Source organism: Sciurus carolinensis, chromosome 13 (assembly GCF_902686445.1).
Source record: "Sciurus carolinensis chromosome 13, mSciCar1.2, whole genome shotgun sequence".
Classification (NCBI taxonomy): Eukaryota; Metazoa; Chordata; class Mammalia; order Rodentia; family Sciuridae; genus Sciurus; species Sciurus carolinensis.
The window spans coordinates 9,979,099-9,998,036 of record NC_062225.1 but is presented as its reverse complement, the minus strand read 5'-3'; the positions used below and the strand labels follow the sequence as shown (position 1 = coordinate 9,998,036).

At 48.8% G+C, this 18,938-nt stretch overlaps 1 protein-coding gene across 4 annotated transcripts in view; it reads right to left on the bottom strand.

Annotated features, from left to right (window-relative positions):
- Fhl2 (four and a half LIM domains 2) overlaps positions 1-18,938 on the bottom strand; it is a 74,388-nt gene that overhangs the window by 5,414 nt on the left and 50,036 nt on the right. For all 4 annotated transcript variants that reach the window (XM_047523570.1, XM_047523569.1, XM_047523572.1 and 1 more), the window contains 3 exons: positions 12,989-13,163; positions 5,329-5,498; positions 2,627-2,813 (listed from right to left, as the gene is read on the bottom strand). In XM_047523570.1, the coding sequence (XP_047379526.1) occupies positions 2,627-2,813; positions 5,329-5,498; positions 12,989-13,163 (532 nt within the window). The remainder of the gene's footprint in view (positions 1-2,626; positions 2,814-5,328; positions 5,499-12,988; positions 13,164-18,938) is intronic.

Sequence of the window (18,938 nt, the reverse complement as noted above, 5' to 3'; positions counted from 1 at the left end):
CAGGACAGAAGTCACTGGTACTTTAGACCAGTAGCTCTAACTTTTCTGCATATCAGAACCATCTGGGAAGTTTTTAAAAGTTCCAATGCCAAGGTCACTACTCATATCAATTCAATGATCAGTTGTTTGTGACCCTCCTCAGCAGTTTCCATGGCACAGCTAAGCTTGGGAACCAGTGGTGAAGGCCACACTTCGACGGGCAAGGCTCCTGAAGGGCTGGAAGAGGTTATTTTTCTTTTAGGCATGTAGACCTCCGAGCAAGCCCCAGAGCCATGGGAAAGCTTCTCAGGTGCCTCAGCACCGCTGCCATTGCATGTTCCTCCTTTCTCTTACTCCTCGTAAGCCCTGCAGCATAGAGCTGGGGGCAAGGAGGAGGGTTAGCAGTGGAGGGGAGGAGGAAAAAGGATGTGACAGATGCCATGCAGCGCAGAAAGTGTCCTCCTAGAAACTCCACTTTTGTTCTGAAATGCTGGCAAATCAGGTGAGTGATAGACATGAGAGCCAGCAACAGCCAAAGCGGATGAGTCCTGAAGGAAGTTGTGTGTACAGCCGATCGCAGTTGTTCACAGCAGGTATATCCTATGGTGTCTTCTGAATGCGGAGTTATCAAACGCTGAACCCTCACTCCAAAGAAGACACTCAGGGTTAGGTTCCCACTAGCCTCTCTGGTCACAGCATTTTTATCAACTGATTAATACCTGATGTTATTTTATGTGTTTCTTACTTAAATAATGTAGATGCATCAACACTGACTTTGTGGCCCAGCCCTGTAACTCGGGCTTGTATGAAGGTCATCTAACATTTATTTTCTTTGTAAGGCATATCAGACTTTTCATGCTCAGGGACACTAGATGGAAGTAGTGTCCATGTTAAACAGTGGAGGTGCCAACAAAAATCACAAAAAATGAGAAAAATATGTCACTGAAGACTGATATTTGTACTATTAACACTGAAACCAGAGAGGAGGGCATCCCCTAAGCTGAAATAGGCATCATTCCTCAGCTGGGAACGTGTGTGTCTGGCAACTCAAATTTGTCACTGCCCTGTGCCTGTCTGTGGCTGCCTGTGAAAGCACCGAGGTACCGATCTGGGGTCACAAATCAATTTTTAGCAAGTAAGCAGTACAAGTTTGGCTTCTGAACAATGATGATCGACTATATTTATATGAGGATGAAGCATCACTGCACATAAAAAAGTTGGAAAATACCAACTTCAATTTATTTTCAAAAATAACTTAAATTTTGTTAAAGAGGAAAAGTAAAAAATAAGGATCTGTTTGAAACAATCTAAGCTCTTGGCCTTTGCAATTCTTTGGAAATCTAGCTAGAAGTATATTTTAGCTGCAGAGTTCCTCTATATGTTCTTTGAAATTAGTCACTGCTTCTCAGAGAATTAATTCTCCTGTTTTAAAGTTTTCTGTTTTGTTTTCCTAGTGTTGTTTTTTTTTTTCAGTGCTATGATGATAATTGCAATTATTTTCCATATCTAGTTATTAGATTCAAAAGTGCTTTTCTGTGGATGAATGTTTCATTTTCTAAACATTTACATTGACATAAGTCACTATGTAAACAGCATTTGGGGTTAGTATGTTAGGGTAGAAGACTGAATTTTCCCCTCTAAATGATTCTAAGAGAAATATGGTAAATAAATGGTTATAATTGGATGTCTTAACATAGGTAAATGTAGGTGCTGTGATTTTTTTCTTTATATTTTATTTTTAATTGGAAGTGTAATGAGCTCTGGATTCTACACCAAAGGACTGTTTTAATGGTGTAGGAAGTTAGGTGAACTTGATTCTAGGCCTGAGGAAAAGGAAAGTCAAGGAAAACTGCATAGGAACAGGGGTGCATACACGTGTCTGTGTGATTACACTGCAAAGCTCCACAGGAAAGTCATGTGGCCAGGCCACTGTGTTCCAGGTGTGTCTGCCATCTTCCCGTGAGATTGACTGAACGGGTGGGTTTGGAAAATCACTTCATGGAACATTTCTTATGCCATGATGGGATACTCTCGCTTTTCTCTCCCCACTGGGTCACTGGTGTGGCAATACATGGTGGACACTTAAAGGACTTCGGTCAGAAGCTGTCTATTCTCCACCCTGAATTTCTTTGGCATGCTCAATTCCTTAGTCCACAGCCCGATCTACCAGCCAATCTGAGTTTGGACTCTTTTACCAAACTCTTTGGTAACGTTGGTAAGAAAAAACTAAGGCCGCGCCCTCTGCCATCATCTACCTGTGGCCTGTCGTGGCAGAAGTGTCCACCAAGAGGCCACTGTGCCCTTCTAAGGCCCAGGTCAGCGGCTAAGCCTGAAAATGGCAGGTTGCACGGCTCTCGTGCTTGTCACAGACTTGCGGACTCCAGTTTTAAGGATACTCCAGCGCCAAGCAAAGCCATCGACTTGAGAGCAGGCCACAGGGTTTCGTGAGGACGTGCTGGAGCATGAGCTCGGGACCAGGGAGTGGAGAGCGGGGAGACAGGCCTGCTGAGCAGAACCCCAGCCAGGCCCGGAGGCGCTCAGGGTTTCAGCAACATCACGTGTGCAAGTGCTTGGCTCCTCCACCTTCAGGTGGCTCCGTGAAGCCCACGGCCCGTGCCCTGGCAGCAGGCCTTCCCGGGACACTCACCACTGATGGGGTTGGTACACCCCGCGCACTTCTTGGCATACAAGTCGCAGAAACAGGTCAGGCAATAGGCAAACTCATCCCGGGCGGTGAAGCGCTGCCCCGACAGCTGCTTCTTGCAGGCAGTGCACACGAAGCACTCCTTGTGCCAGGGCTGGTCTCGGTAAGTGACCCCTCCTGTGGTGATGGGCTGGGGAGCAAGCGGGAGATTAGTGGCCTGCGTTCCCACCAACCATCCTCCATCCCACTGTTGCCACTGGATGATGCAGATCACGCCCAGGAAAGATCAAGTCCTAAAAAAGCTGCTTTGCAAACTCCACTGTTACCCTCCATGCACTGTCACTCCAGTGTTATGGCTTCCGCTTTGCTGCTAGTGACACTGCTCCTGTGTGTCTGCCTTCAGCTCTTGAGGGGAGTGGGGACCTAAGGCACAGATGTCATGGGGACATTGCCACCTGCCCAAGTGGGGAGGCAGTGTGGTGGAGAGGGCACCACAGAGACCACATCAGGGACACTGGGGTCTGAATCCTAGTCCTACTCCTTACCAGCCCTGTGGCTGGGGGCCAGTCACAGCTAAAGAGCTCAGCACCTCAGTTCTCTCACCATGAAGCGGAAGTGCTGAGGACAAAGGAACAACCTCTGGGGTGCCTCATCACAAAACCTGGCCTTGGCACTCCTCCCACACCGCTCTCCACTCAGCCCATCCAGATCAAGAAGAAAGAGACTGAAAAGACCCCAGGCAGCATCTGCAGATGCCACAGAAAGGGACTGGCATCCCGGAAGCTTTGGGAAAAATGGTCCAAAGACTTTTGTCCTCACCCTGTCTTCCTGTCTTGGAACATTTCTGAGTAGAAGCTGCAAACTGATGACCTGGTTATCAATACCTCAATTTTATCTAGTATTTTCCTCCAAATGTTGCTTTTCATATTCATGGAAATAATGGATTCATAATGGCGTGAGATATCAGAGGCGTCCAGGTGAGTCTCAGGGCCACAGAACCACGGCAGCAGAAGATGGAGCAGAAACACCCGGACACCTCGGATTTGCCCTTCTGCATGTTTTGTTTTCTGAACAGTGTGACAGAATTTGGAGACTCCTTTGATCCTTATCTAAGGCTTATGAAGGAAGACATATTTCCTTTTACAGATAAGTAAACTGAGACCCAGAGAAATTTGTAAGTGACTTGCCCAAGGATTCATTCACAGCTGGCTAATGACAAGTGAGGAACTAGAATTCAGGACTCCCCTTCTATCCTCCTTTCTTTTCATTCAATCGTAGATCATAAATAGCCTGCCTATAAATTACCCCTGTCCCCAGAAAGGGCTGATGGAAGCATGTCTGGTCTGGATAGTTCTATGGGGAATGCGGAGGGATGCCACGTCAGCTCTCCTCCCTCGGGGCTCCCTCCCGGCTCTGGATTCTGGGCCCTCCACTCCTTTCTCTGCACTTCAGCGAACACAGATGCATCTCAGCCTCAGTTTCACTGTCCTAGAGAATCCTTCCTCAACACCACCTGGCGCCCGCTCCTCAGATTAGCCAGGGTCGTCCTTGTCACCCACTCTCTTAATGCTCCATCCCCCCACCAGCACACAGTGTCAGTAAACACCTGGCGGGTTGGACGGTGCAGTGCATTTCTCCTGGGACTGGATATCAAGTGTCTGGGGCCCGGCTTGTCTGCCATTGGATTCCTGGTGCCCCAGGGCCTCGTTCCCAGCCTGAGAAATGACACCTCCGGGTCATTTCTGTATGGGTTTAATGAACATTCACACAAAGGCCTATTGTCATGTCTGCCACTGAACAGATCACCGGATGGACAGGATGGCAGGAAGAGCCAGCAACCGCCCTCGGATCTTGATGAGAAAAATAAAAGGGATGAACAGAGAAGAGGAACCCGCATAACCAGGAATCGAAGGACAAAGAGGAGAGTAGTGTTCTTCCTGGGCACAGCCTGTCACTGGGGCAGTGGTTCACTATTCACGTGACCCAGAAAACCCCACAAAACCACCCAAGTCAAGAGGTTCAATTCTTTGTGTGCCTGAAAGCTGTCCCGTTGCAGAATCAATGGATGCCACTCAGCAGTGCGGTGGCAGAGCTAGCAGGTGTGCCCAGGTCAGGGAGCGGGGCTAGACTCAGGGCCAGTGTCCCCCACAGTGTCTACTCACATGCTTACAAAGGCAGAGGGCAGTACTGAACTCAAGGGCTTCCATGGAGATTCTCTGGGCTTCGAACGCACCCGGTTTAACGAACAGTCCCTGACCACGCGCAGACCTTCTCTCCTTTTCTTCTCACATCTTCTCTCTCCTCTTTCCTTCCTTTCTCTCTTCTCTTCTCTCTCATCTCCTCTCCCACCCCCGCCTTCCCTGCTCTTCTCCCTCAAGTATAGCAGCTGGTTTCTTGTTTATTCCAGATCAGCTTCAAAAAGACAGCTTCTCCTTCCCTCTAACATCAAGTGCGTATTTGGAAACATTCTGGAAAGCAGGGCTAAAGGATTTTTAACCACAGAAAACAGCAGTGCTCATGTCTTTGAAAGAAGGACCTGAACACAGATGCAGCGGAGCAAAGGCACAGGAGCCCCTGAGACTACAGCTGTAGCAGGACCATTGTCCATCCCAAGCCACTCAGGTACTGCATACAGGGAGACCTGACAGAAGGCCATGGAGGCAAACCAGCTAGAACACGCAGGGCCCAGGGGGACCTCGAGATACCTTTTTGCACTGAACACACTGCAGGGCATACTGCTTCTCGTAACAGGGCACGCAGAAATTCTGATTGTCTTTCGGGATGAAACTCTTGGTTCCTATGGGCTGTTGGCAGCGATGGCAGATGAAGCAGGTCTCATGCCAGCTGCTGCCCTTGTACTCCATCTTGCGGGTACCTGTTGTCAGAGCCAAGAGAAAACAGCCTGGTTAGAGCCCTGCGAGGAGTTCTGGTCCTCTGCTTTCAGAGCCTGTGACGGGAGCAAGTCACTTCGGCTCTTAGGCTCCCTTCAAACTGGACAATTCCTGTTTGTGGAGGGTGGGGATTTTGTCTTCGCTATACACCCCACACCTAGAGCAATGCGTGCACACAGTAGGTGCTTGACGTTTATTAAATATGGTGGTTAGGAATGTTAAGTGAAAAAAACTAAGACTCTCAGCATCATAGAGCAGTAAGAGAAACCCGGCCCAGCTGAGGCCAGCTCTCATGGCAGATGACAGAGTACTAGGAGCTCAGTCATCTCTCTTTACCTGGAGTGTCACTTTCCATGGTGTCCATTACCTGTGGTCAACCTCAGTCTGAAAATATTAAACAAAAAATTCCAGAAACCAACAATTCAGTGATTTTAAATTGAACACCATTCTGAGTAGTATACTGAAATGTCACATCCTGCCAAGGATGGGAACATCCCTTGACCAGCGTGTCCTTGCTGGATGTGCTGTTCACTCTCAGTTAGTAGCCATCTCACTTGTCAGGTGGACCATCAAGTTATTGTAGGGCATGTGTTCAAGTCACCCTTCTTTAATATCGAACTATTTCATTAGTCTATTAATAATTATTCTTGATTTGTATTTCTCTTATTACTAGAGATGTTGAACATTTTTCCATATGTTTGTTGATTGCTTGTATATCTTCTTCTGTGAAGTGTCTATTCATTTCCTTAGCCCATTTGTCAATTGGATTATTTACATTCTTGGTGTAGAGTTTTTTGAGTTCTTTATAGATTCTGGAGATTAGCGCTCTATCTGAAGTATGATTGGCAAAGATTTTCTCCCACTCTGTAGGCTCTTTCTTTGCATTGCTGATAGTTTCCTTTGCTGAGAGAAAGCTTTTTAGTTTGAATCTATCCCGGTTATTAATTCTTGCTTTTATTTCTTGTGCTATCGGAGTCCTGTTAAAATCAGCATATTACAGAGATACAGCCAACATCAATGTTCATAGCTGCTCAGTTCACAATAGCCAGATTGTGGAACCAACCTAGATGTCCTTCAATTGATGAATGGCTAAAGAAACTGTGGTATATATATACAATGGAATATTACTCAGCCATAAAGAATGATAAAATTATGGCATTTGCAGGCAAATGGATGAAACTGGAGAATATCATGCTAAGTGAGATAAGCCAATCTCAAAAAACCAATGGATGAATGATATCGCTAATAAGTGGATGATGACACATAATGGGGGTGGGAGGGGTTAGTGTTAGGGTTAGAGTTAGGGTTAGGGAGGGGGGCAAGAATGGAGGAAGGAAGGACTGTATAGAGGGAAAAGAGGGGTGGGACGGGTGGGGGGGAAGGGGAAAAATAACAGAATGAATCAAACAACATTACCCTATGTAAATTTATGATTACACAAATGGTATGCCTTTACGCCATGTACAAACAGAGAAACAACATGTATCCCATTTGTTTACAATAATAATAAAAAAAATAATTATTCGATTATTAGTTACTGCCATGAAACTCTTACTGTGCCTAATTTACAAATTATACTTTGTATCATAGGTTTGTATCTAGAGGGAAAAAAGATATATTTAGAGTTGGCTACTATCCATAATTTCAGGCATCCACTGGGGGTTTTGAAATACACACCCCAAGGATGTGGGGACTACTGCGCATTCTCCTGTTTGAGTGTATGAATAAAAAGCCCCTCTGGTTCTCAGAGAGATGAAATGACTGTGTTGTGGCTGAACCTGGAGCCTCAAGCCCAATTCCCCAAGGGTCTTCTACAGCACTCACTTTATGCACCTGGCTGAGTAAACCAAGCTGTGATGTACCTTTGTGGTTTTATGCGCTGTGCTATGTGCTGTGATTGAAATCTGCACATGGCACTTGTACATCCCATTTAGCAGTCCCCTAATCTGATCTTGTGCCATCCTGTTTTCTTTGGAATACTATTATCATTTGATAGCTTCCTACCATTCCTCCAAGGCAACTGAGTGAGCGGAAACACTTTCTGGCTCACTCCACCATTCACAGGGAATCAACATCTGTGAACTCATTTTTTGCATACGTTCCCCCAAACAGCATATGATTATGGAAAGATCTAATTGAAGACAGAAGATACATGCAGTCACTGTTCACATAATCACAGATGTGAAAGAAAATAGACTGGAGAAAAGAAATGTAATGGATACAGAGGTAGAAAAGGGGCAGCTCAGGGTGCAGTCCACTGTGTAACCCAGAGGCCAAATCCAGACTGCTGCTGTTTTCTAGATGAACTCTATCACTCTTTATTACTGTTATTAGTTTCACAGTTCTTGATGGAAGAATTTGCCAGCCCCAGGGTCAGGTGAAGGATGGGGACACAGGCATGATGGGTACATCCATCAGACTTTGATCCAGAGTCAGGGAGTGAGAAGGATGAGCCTGGAAGGGGAGCGCCTGTCCCAGACCAGGGGAAGCACTCTGAGATAACGCCGGCAGTGTACCAAGTCTATGAACAAGTCTCTGGCTCCGACTCCAAACATAATAGATATGGTCCAGACAGTAAAGCGCAGGCCCGTATTTCAGCCAGCTGGAAGTCTGGTCAGGAGGCATCCCTGTCTCAGGTAATTAGGAATGTGCTGAGAATTATTACCTGATTTATTGGATGTCATTCCCAGGCCACTTTCTCAGCTTCCCATTCCCCCCAAACCAGACATTCAGGTTCTGCCTTGCATAGATTTTATAAAATATGCAGGGATGTGTGTTGGGAGGAACTCAGGGTAGTGACCCATAATGATATTCAAAGCCAAGCTACAGAATCTACAGAATTCAAACCTGGGATGGATCCTGAGACAAAAACTACATTAAGCCACTGAGATTCAGTAAAGATGGTGGGAGGAATTTAACACATACGTTAGAATTATTTTTCTTGGCCTCCAGGGCTTCTTTACCCGTACATACTTTCATCACTTGCTCCTTTTAAAATTTTTTCTTAAGTTGTAGATGGACACAATACCTTTACTTTCATGTGGTGCTGAGGATTGAACCCAGTGCCTCACACATGCGAGGCAAGCACTGTACCACTGAGCCACGACCCCAACCCTCCCTTGCTCTTAATGTGGGACCTTCACTCTGATCAAGCAGGTCAGAAGCCAAAGGATTTTGTCAGTGGACATGGGGACAAGTCACTGAAGTGAATTCTCGGCATGTTCTGAAATAAGTCTTAAGTGAACACTAGTGCTCGGGGAACTGCCCACATGGAGAGTTCACTGGGTACCTGGAGCCCAGGGAATGGTGACTGCACATCTGACCACAGTGGCCAGTCCTATAGAGTTATGCAACATGGCCAGCAGGTGGCAGCAGAGCTCCCTGCAAAGGGAATGGGCTCAGAATAGCCTGGTGGGCAGGAGGAAGTGCAGGCAAGAGGAAGGGTATCATTCTGATTCAAGCAAATGAGGAATCAAACCCCTGAATGCAAGATTTGTCACCGCCCCCCTTAGAACTTGCTCAGAGGCTGCAGTACATCTGAGAGAAAACTTCCAAGGAAGGCTCTGTATTTGGTCAGTGAGAGCTGGTGAACCCCAGAACTGGGTTTTTCCTCCCTAGGCATCAAGAGACTGGCTTGTGTGGGGTGTGGGGCCCGCAGGGAAGTTTTTCACTTGGGACTTGCCCTATAAATCTAAATTCACTGCACAAGCTATGCTGATGCTCTGTCTGCTATTCATATTATTATTTTAAATTATTATTTTGAGTGCTGGGGATTGAACTCAGAGGTGCTTTACCACTGAGCTTAAATTTTGAGACAAGGATTCACTAAGTTACTGAGGCTGGCCTTGAACTTGAGACCCTCCTGCTTTGGCCTCTGGAGTTGCTGGGATTACAGATGTGTATCACACGCCCTGCTTAAATTTACTTTTTACTCGACATATAATTATCTGTACTTATTTATAGGGTTCAGTATTGTAACTCAATATATGCGAACAGTGAACAGTGATCCAATCAAGATAGCTGGCATTTCTATCTCCCCAAATACCATTTCTGTGTGTCAGGACTCTGCAAACACTAATTTAGTTATTTTGAACTGTAAAATGAATTGTTGTCAACTATGGTTTTTCTGCTACAGAATTAGAACTAATTCCCTTCCGATGATCTTTTAAAAATCAAACCAAGGTCAGGTATGGTGGCATATGCCTGTAATCCCAGTGGCTCAGGAGACTGAGGCAGGAGGATTGCAAGTTCAAAGCCAGCCTCAGCAACCCAAGTGAGGCCATAAGCAACACAGCAAGACCCTGTCTCTAAATATTTAAAAAAGGCTGGGAATGTGGCTCAGTAGTTAAGTGCTCCTGGGTTCAATTCCTGGTACCAAAAAAAAAAAAAATCAAACCCATGTAAACAAGTGCTCTAATCTAGTGCTTGGTTTTTGTTTTTGGTTTTTTGGTTTTTGCACGCCCCAGGCTGCTTCTAGACACCCGCCGTTAGTGCCAGCCACTTCTCCTGGCAGAGGCACCTGCAGCATGGGAATAAAGCCATGTCACCCGGAGACTCTGAAGATGAAATGGGACTCCGCAGAGCCAGGCCAGCGGTGGGACCGCGTCATGCTGTCGTCACCGCTACCTGGCATTTCCTACCACTGAGCCTGAAGTCAGGAACCTCGCCGCCCAGCTTCTCTTATTCCTTAGTAGAACAGACCGCAGGACAGTTATGTTTCAAAATATCTGTTCGCTCACCTGAGAGGAGCTGAAGTGTGTGGTTTTGATCTGTGATCTGATCAGGGTTCTTGCTTTTCCCTCTTCCCGGTAAACTCCATGAGAAACGGAGGTGTGGTGACTGATTTATGTGTCATTTTGGCTGAGACATGGACCTGGTTGTCTGCTCAGAAACAAGTCCAGCTGGGCACAGTGAGTGACCAGTGGGAACACAAGGCCAAATGGCTCAAGTGCCCTGTGGCCGGCACGTTGCTCCCCAGGGACACAAACACCAGGGGGCGTTAGGAGGGGCTGGGACGGCAGGGTGACCCGCTGCAGGTGGCGCGCCAGATCACAAAGTCACAGAGTCGCATTTGCTGGACGGTGTTTGAATTCACAGTGACTCAGACTGGAAGGCTGGGGTGTCCAGGTGATGATGAGTGACTGGAAGGCTGGGGTGTCCAGGTGATGATGAGTGACTGGAAGGCTGGGGTGTCCAGGTGATGATGAGTGTGACCGAGGAATGCTGGAGGCCACGCGCCCCTCCTTCAGGTGAGGAGACTGAGACCCGAGGAGCTGCCATTGGCCCAAGTCCCACGACTACTGGGGACCCCAAGGACCACTGGGCCGCTGGCGCCTGGGCCACCCCGAGATGCCTACCTGGAAGGATCCCGGTGCTGCATTTGTCACCTCCCAGTGAGGTCAGAGCACTCAGCACCGGGGTGTGGGCCTCCATCGATCCCTACACATGACTCCACCTGAACAGTGACGCTCGGGGACCCAAGCGGAGGGAAGCTCCCCTCCCCTCCTTCCTTCATCTATTCTAGTGAAGTTCAAACCTCCAGGCCTGCAGCAGAGCAGGGCGAGGGACAGGACCTGAACCTGCGGGGCATTGCGCTTCGGTCCCTCACTGTAGGATGAGACAGGTGGACCTTCAGGGTCTTTAACTTCATTTAAGCTGAAAATCACAGACGCTTTTCCGTTCTGGTTACAGGGGCCTCGGGGAGGCACCTTTCTAAACACTTGCTGGGTGTGGCTCACCCGGGCTGTGGCTCCGTGGTACAGCGCTGCCTAGCAGCTGGGTTCCAACAACAACACACACCCCAAAACCCACAACACACTCCTGGAAGCGTTTGTAGCGACAGGCCCAGGCACGTCTCTGGCGACACCTCTGCATCCTCACTGTGCTCCTAAGCACCGGCCTCCAGCTGCCTGGCCCAGGGCCTCCCTCACCTCCCAACTCAGGACGAGCCCTAGCACGACCTGGTCCCCGGACGGGTAAGGAAGGACATGGAGACAGGGAGCAGACCGGGGGTGGGGAGGAAGGCAGGATTTGCTGGGGAAGAGGCAGAGAGCTGCTGAAGACAAAAACATAAACAAAAACAAAAGTGACAGAGAGAGAGAGAGAGAGAGAGGACAAAGAAGTCAGAAAGCCTGCACCAGCGGGCGGCAGGAGGACTCTGGGGCGCTAGGGGAGGAGGAGGGTCTTTGGGGCCCTGCAGAGCTTGGGAGCTGTGGAATGGAGAGGGAAAGAGGATTCAGTTTGCTGTGAGTCCCCAGTGGAAGTCCCTTGGGCTCTTGTCAAGAAAACCAGAAAAAAGATTTCATTTGTTTTCCAGTTGCTGCTGTGGATTTTCTCACTCCAGGACGGCTTGTCCTGCTCAGAGCTCCCTGTGGCTGTTGCCACAGCTGGGCCAGGCTCTGATGCTGCGCTGTCCTTCTGCGGTGGCACTGCCCTGGAGCCCCGAGTGTCTGACATCCGCAGAGCTGGCCTGTCTCTAAGGGCCTTCCTGCCTGACATCTCCAACTTCTGAGGCTGCCACGCAGCTCTGTCGCCCCCACGGCAGGCTGGGTGTTCTCGGTCCTTGTCACAGGATGCCACCATTATTTTTAAGTTGCATTAACCAGAGGGATGTAGTAGACCATCTTCTGAAGGCCTAACTATTTCCTTTTTCAAAAGTCTTAGCCAATATATCCTCCTGAAGTATTCCCAGCTGCCTGTCTCTCACTTAAAGCTCTTCAGTATCTCTTCGCCTCCAAAACACAAAGCAAACCCCAAACAGAGCCCAAACTCTGTAGCTTGCAATCAGGGTCTCCATAAAGGGTCAGAGTTCAATTTCAAGTTCCCTCAGAATCACAAGGTTAATTTATTCGTTAGACGAAGTTGTCCTGAAATTTCACGTAACCCCTGTCAACTCACTTAACTCAATAGTATTTAGGTGGGTCACAGTCTCCTAACATGTCTGCCCTTTATTCGCTTGGGCTTGATTCTCTTCACAGGTCCCTGGGAACTCAGCTACTGCACAACAGGACCGTTTGGATGGCTTCTCTGGTTTTCCAAATCAGTAGCGGCTCTATGGAAGCCACAAACTCAAGTCTTTTTTACACATCTAATTATTGCATCTGTTTGATGTAATGGACGTTAAGAACCCCTTTCAATCAGGTGTGGTAGTCGGAGCCTCTAGTCCCTCCCCAGCCACTGGGGATTCAATGCCAGAATTCAACTGGAGCCCAGGAATTCAACGCCAGCCTGGGCAGCACAGCAAGACCCCATCTCAACAAACGAACAAAGCAAAAATCTTTTTCAGGGAATTGTGTTTGGTTCCATTTACCAACTGAGTGAACTGAACTTCCTTAAAACCACATTTCCACTGATCACAGTGGCTCAGAGGCTGAGGCAGGAGAATCGAAAGTTCAAAGCCAGCCTCAGCAACTTAGTGAGACCCCAAGCAACTTAGTGAGACCCTGGCTCCCGCGGGGAGGGGGAGCGTGCTGACCTGGCATGATGGTCCTCTGGCACTCCTGGCACTTGGACGAGTACTCGTGGGAGTAGCAGGCGGTGCACAGCAGCTGGTCCTCCTTGGCCGCGAAGGGCTTGTCCACCAGTGAGCTCTCGCACCGGGAGCAGTGGAAGCAGGCCTCGTGCCAGTGCCGCTCCTTGTAGGACAAGTCCTGCCGAGTCAGACAAACGGGACGGTCAGGCGCAGGGCCAGGGTGCAAACCGCCCGCGCGGCACGGAATGAGGGCCGAGGCCAGCATGCCTTTCCGCACCACGACCACCTCATGGTGACACTGGTGACCCCGGGCCGCGCCGTCCTTGCTGGCGCGTAGAGCAGCGAGCTAGATGTGTGTTCATGTGCGTGCATGTGTGTGTCTGTGAGAGAGAGAGAGAGAGAGATGCTTTAAAGAATGGATGAAAATGGATCTCCCGCATGTGCTTCCTGTAAGAAAGACCATCAGAAAATGGACCATGGTGGTCACAGGCATGGCAGGGAACCCCAGGTGTGGAGACGCACAGAGATGGAGCCCTCCAGGGCGGGACCCGGGGTTAGCTGGTGGCAGGCTGTCAGGAGGGACTTCCCTGTGGGTGCCACCAGTTGGGTGGGGCAGGGTGGAGAGGGAATCTCAGCAGAGAAAAAGCATGAATGAGGATAAGCTGTGAGGGACATGCTGGGCACAATGGCGCCCGGGCTAGGGGACGGGCCCGGGGTGAAGTGACAGTGTGCATCTACGGGGTCCGCTGGACACATGGCTCCCTCTCTTGTCCATGTGGAGTGTCGATCCCTCCTGAAAGCAGTGGAGAGGGAGACGCTGAGACGGGCTGTGACAAAGGGCTAAGGGATGGGGAGGGAGGGGACGGGAGGACGGTGGGGCCGCATCTGCAGGAGACTCACACAGGGTGGAGACGGGAGGGCACCACCGAGCAGGGTAGCCAAGACGGGGAGGAAGAGCGCCCAGGAGGACACTGCTGATCTGCCCTCCCGGGGCCTCATCTGAGGAACACTGAGACATCTTTTGATATCTGCCCTTTTAAAACAGCACACGGCATCTCAAAAGCACCAGAACAAAATTACAACCACCCAGCGGCACTCAGAAAGGCTGCTTCTCTGCTGCGGTCTTCACTGGCCTTGCCCCACACCACCCACTTATGACAGGCGGAAACAGAATTTCAAGCCACTGCAAGGTTCCCCGGCCAGCCTCCAGGTCTCAAGCATCCTGCACAGCACAAAGGAGCGCTGCTCATGCAGATGGCCATCAGGAATGATCTCCCCAAGCTCTGCTCCCCATGCAAGTCAAGCCTGGCCATACGCCGAGCGTAGGATGTGGAAACACATCTGCTGGACTTGATTAGCAAGGCCTAAACCACCAGCTAAGCTCAGAGCCCCAACCAGAACAAACAGTTCTCTTGCTAAAATACCACTGTGTGTGTGTGTGTCTGTGTGTGTGTGTGTGTTTCCCAGAACTTCAGATCAACTAAAGCTATTTGCATTGATTCGATGATCTCTTTGCCCCCCTTTTTTCCTTAGTTCAAGGAATTTAGAAAAACGTACGCATTGCAACACTTTGAAAACAGTCCTGCCCAAGACCTCACCGTGAGGGGCAGGCTTTGTGCAGGTCGGTCCCTCCTGAGCCATCCCTGTTGGAGGCTCACCTCCAGAGACAGCTGCGGGCACAGTCATCGCTGAGGCAGGATAAGGAGAGACAAGGTCAAATTTTCCCAAAGCAGAACTGGAGGCTTTGTTTCTGCAAAATGGATTCTGCCTTGTGAATCAGTTTGGGGCTTAGCGGGTTCTCTGAGGTGGGCACAGCCTCTTGGGGGACCGGAGGGAGATCTTACTGAATCCACGGCGCTCTCCAGCCTGCATGAACCTGAAGGGCAGGATGTACGTATGGGGGGGCTGGGGACAGTGCTGCTTTTGCATTTTAGCTCAAAATATTGTCAGAAAGTCTGGGGGGAAATCACATGTGCTTTATTGGTTTTTGATAAGTGAAATAAAGTACAAACTGCTTTAATTTGTGTTGGTGTGTTTATACGTGAACTCATATGGACAGCAAAGCTCACAGTGTGCAAACGCACATCATCATCATTCAGGACTAGGTATGGCCTGAGCTCTCTCCAGGCACGTATCCCATCTTCAGAGGAATCTGAGGGGCTGGGGTGAAGCACATTGGTAGAGGAAAAAAGGAAAACAAAACAAAAACCCAGAAATTCGAGATACTAATGATGATTATTTGACCATGGTGCACATTCCAGGCACCAATCAGCCCTGCAAGGTGAGTATTATTACTGAAGCTCAGAGAAGTTCTTACTTTCTCTGAAGTCACACAGCCAGTAGGTAGCTGAGCCAGGCTTCAAGCTCAAACCCTAATACAAAAGTTGTTTTTTCAGCAAACCATACCGGTTGGAACCTGTTCAGACCTGTGATGCTATTTGCTTTAAAAAATTGTATTGTATGGATCTAGTGAAAAAAATTCAGTGACCACCAAGTTCTCATATCATTTAAGACTGTCCAAATGAACCAGTTCAGCACGCTTTTGCTTGGATTTTGAATAAAGAAGTTGAAGAACCATTTAGAGCCTTGTCCACCAAGAACACTCATCAACCTAATTTGGGTTGAGTTTTGCATTTTTAAATAGTGCGATCACTGTTACAATGCTGACTATGGAGTCCATATGTTTAAAAACTTGAATTTCATATGGAAAAGAGTATAATGGCTCCTTTCAAAATTGCAAACAGAATCACCAGGGGACCCAGCAATTTCACATTGGTTTTATATTCAGAAGACATGAACGTGGGGTCTTAAAGAGGTATCTGTGGACCCATATCAGAACAGCACGATTCACAACAGCCAAATGTAGCTGCTAACCAGACGTCCACTAAGGGACGGATGGATGAGCTAAACACAGTGTATCAGCGCAATGGCGCTTCGCTCAGTTTTGGAAAGGAAAGGAATCCTGCCCGCTGCTGCAACACGGATACTCTGAGGACATCATGGTAAGTGGCAAACACGCAGCACCTCCCTTATGGGACATAAGGACAGTAGTCAAGAGCCTAGACACAGAAAGCAGAATTTTGGTCATCAGGGACAAAGGGGGAACGAAGAGTTAGCGTGAAATGGGTACAGAGTTTCAGTTCTGCAAGATAAAAAGTTCTGGAGATGGACCCTGTGATGGGGGTACAGGATGAATTTATCTGCTGCGCTGAGCACACTCAAACTTGGTTCACATGGCAACTGTATGCTGTGCCTATTTAATCACAACTCAGAAGATTAGGTGGTTCAATGATGGCACAGCAGGTGAAAAACACTTTGTTCAGAAGTTAGTGGGAAGTTATCATAAAGAACTGTTTTGTGGCGCACGCCTGTAATCCCAGCAGGTGGGAAAGCTGAGGCAGGAGGATCTCAAGTTCAAAGTCAGCCTCGGCAAAATTGAGGCAGTAAGCAATTCAGTGAGACCCTGTCTCTAAAGAAAATACAAAGTAGGGCTGGGGATGTGGCTCAGGCGTTGTGTCCCTGAGTTCAATTCCTGGTACCCTCCAGAGCCCCCCAAAAAGAACTGTTCCTGGGTGAAAAGCTGCAAGGATGTTTTCCAGCATCGGGGAATCACTGCCACACTGTGGCAAGAGGGGACAGGAGAAAACTCAGAGGCTCTTCCAGGAAGATGTGCTCCATACATGGCAGTGACTCTGAGCAGGGAAAAGCAACTCACGTGCACATCGTTAGTGAGAACGGAAGGTGAGGAAACAAGCGGAAAATTTGCCTTTAGCGGTTGATGCTCAAAACGGGAAAATTGGAGGAAACTTCAAGGGTGACCCGGCAAAAGTGAAGACACCAGAAATCCCCAGTCTCCTCCCTGGTCAGTGATCCCCCGGAGGAGAGAGGAGTTGTAGGTGCAACTAGACAGTCAAGGAAAAGCTAAAACGCTCCTGTGACTCTGCAGAAACCCCTTTTCCCTGTGGTGGACACTTCCGGCATGAAGACACAATAACTGTTTTGAGGCCAACTTGTTGATACAGACATTGGACACTTAAAAGTGTCCCCCTAAATGTGGGTACCGTCACGTCCTTCAGGAGTATGAATTAACGCAGGACTTCTAGACTTCTATGGCCCAGTCCATAGCCTCCACCCACAGACCACGCCCAGGGCCATTCCTGCTGAGTCCCCCTGAGCACCTGCTCCAACCTTCCAGAATGGCCTGGCAGGGCCCAGGAGCCATTTTACCTTGGCCTCTGCCTGAAGCTGAGCTTCTTCCTCAGGCTGGTGTAGAGCAATGCTGGGAAGGATCCCTCCTCCCACCAGGGAGAGCCAGGTCAGGGCTTGAGGAGGGACAGTGGCCTCAGAAACCTAAGACAGAACCCTTTCCACACACAGCCTTCTCATGACCAGGCTGCAGGGTCTTGTCATTCACTTCCTGGGGCCATCTTAGCTCACCGGCCATTTCTGTCCCACACGCACACTCCTACAAGAATATGCAGAGTTCCTGAATTATTCATTCAAGGATGTTTGTTAATTCTCAAAACCTTCCTTGAAGGTAAGTATCAATCTCTGATTATGTTCCAAAGCTTGGTGGTGAACCATCAATCAAAATGCTCTGTTAACAAACTTGTATCCCCATGGGTGGTGGGTCCTTGGTGGGGACAGAAAAGGCCCACTGCCCTAGTTCAGCTAGAGATGGTGATGAACTTCCTGGGCCAACCACATTTGAGCACCCGGGGCATGCAGGCAGAACAGGAGACTGCGGGGGTTCCACACTCCACGTGTCCAGTGCCTCTGTGGGCGAGAAGTCATCGGCATCTCACCCTCATGGTTAAACTCAAGGGCCCTGGAGCCACGCTGCCTAAATTCAAATCCTGGCTCCATCATGCACCTGCCTGACTGGGAAAGTCATTTAAGGGCTCTCAATCTCGATTTCTCCCCTGTAAGACAGAAGTAATGAAGCTACTGTTGGCTGTGACAGTGAAATGAACTCATGCACATGAGGCATTTATGACAGTCACTGCTACACAGCAGTCGTGCAATGACTGTTCGATTAAGCCGTCATTCCTATCGTAGCTAATAATGAAGAGTTGCCTCCGACTGTCACTTTCTGAAATTGCATTTCCTTCTAAAGACAGTATTAAAAATGAGAATATCTGCCATCTGAACACGCCCGTGCCAATCACTCTCTTACTCTACCGCTCCACTTTCGTATAGTGCTTTTTAATTTTCCTTGGATGTAAAATTATGTTACTGAACTCATCTTACCTATTTTGAAACATACGATAACCCTATGAAACAAGGTTTCATCCTCATACATAAAAAAATTTTAACATATGATATGATAAAACCGTTTTCTGCAACATTCCTGGTGCCCTCCTGCCCTTGTTGATCCAAAAGGACTAACTGTGTGCCTACGTTTCACCTGGCACGTCAGCCTCTTTCCAGGCGGATCCCACCTTGCTGCCCTTGGCTGGCCTCCACTATCCCACCTCCATGCCCTCCCCGTTCTCAGGCAACATCCGGCTCAGCTGTCCAGCTCAGCCCATATGAAGCTACGGGTCAGATGGACGTGACTGCAGGGCAGCCATGAACCACCCTGGCCCACTCAGCACTGAGAGAACCTTTGCATCTCTTTCCAAATCACAAATGCAAACCCACACCCCGCGTGTCGTGCTATCAACAGTGCCGCCAAGCTCAGTTGGGAGCTCTCAGGCTGTGCTCTGCAGCCTGGGCGCAGTCAGCTTCTTCCTGAACTCCTAGGTAACCAGGAAGCAGCAAGTGAGCGAAGGCGCTATGGCAAGGGAGAGGTCACTGAATACTGCCAATTTTGATTTCTCAAGAGCATCAAGAGGCTTTTGGCTAGTGCAGTGTTCTCTGAGTCTCAGTAGGATGCAGGGCCGCAGCCCCAGGACTCCCTGGAGCTTAGAGGCCAGTAGGAAAATGCCACCCAGTGGTGGAAGAGTAGATT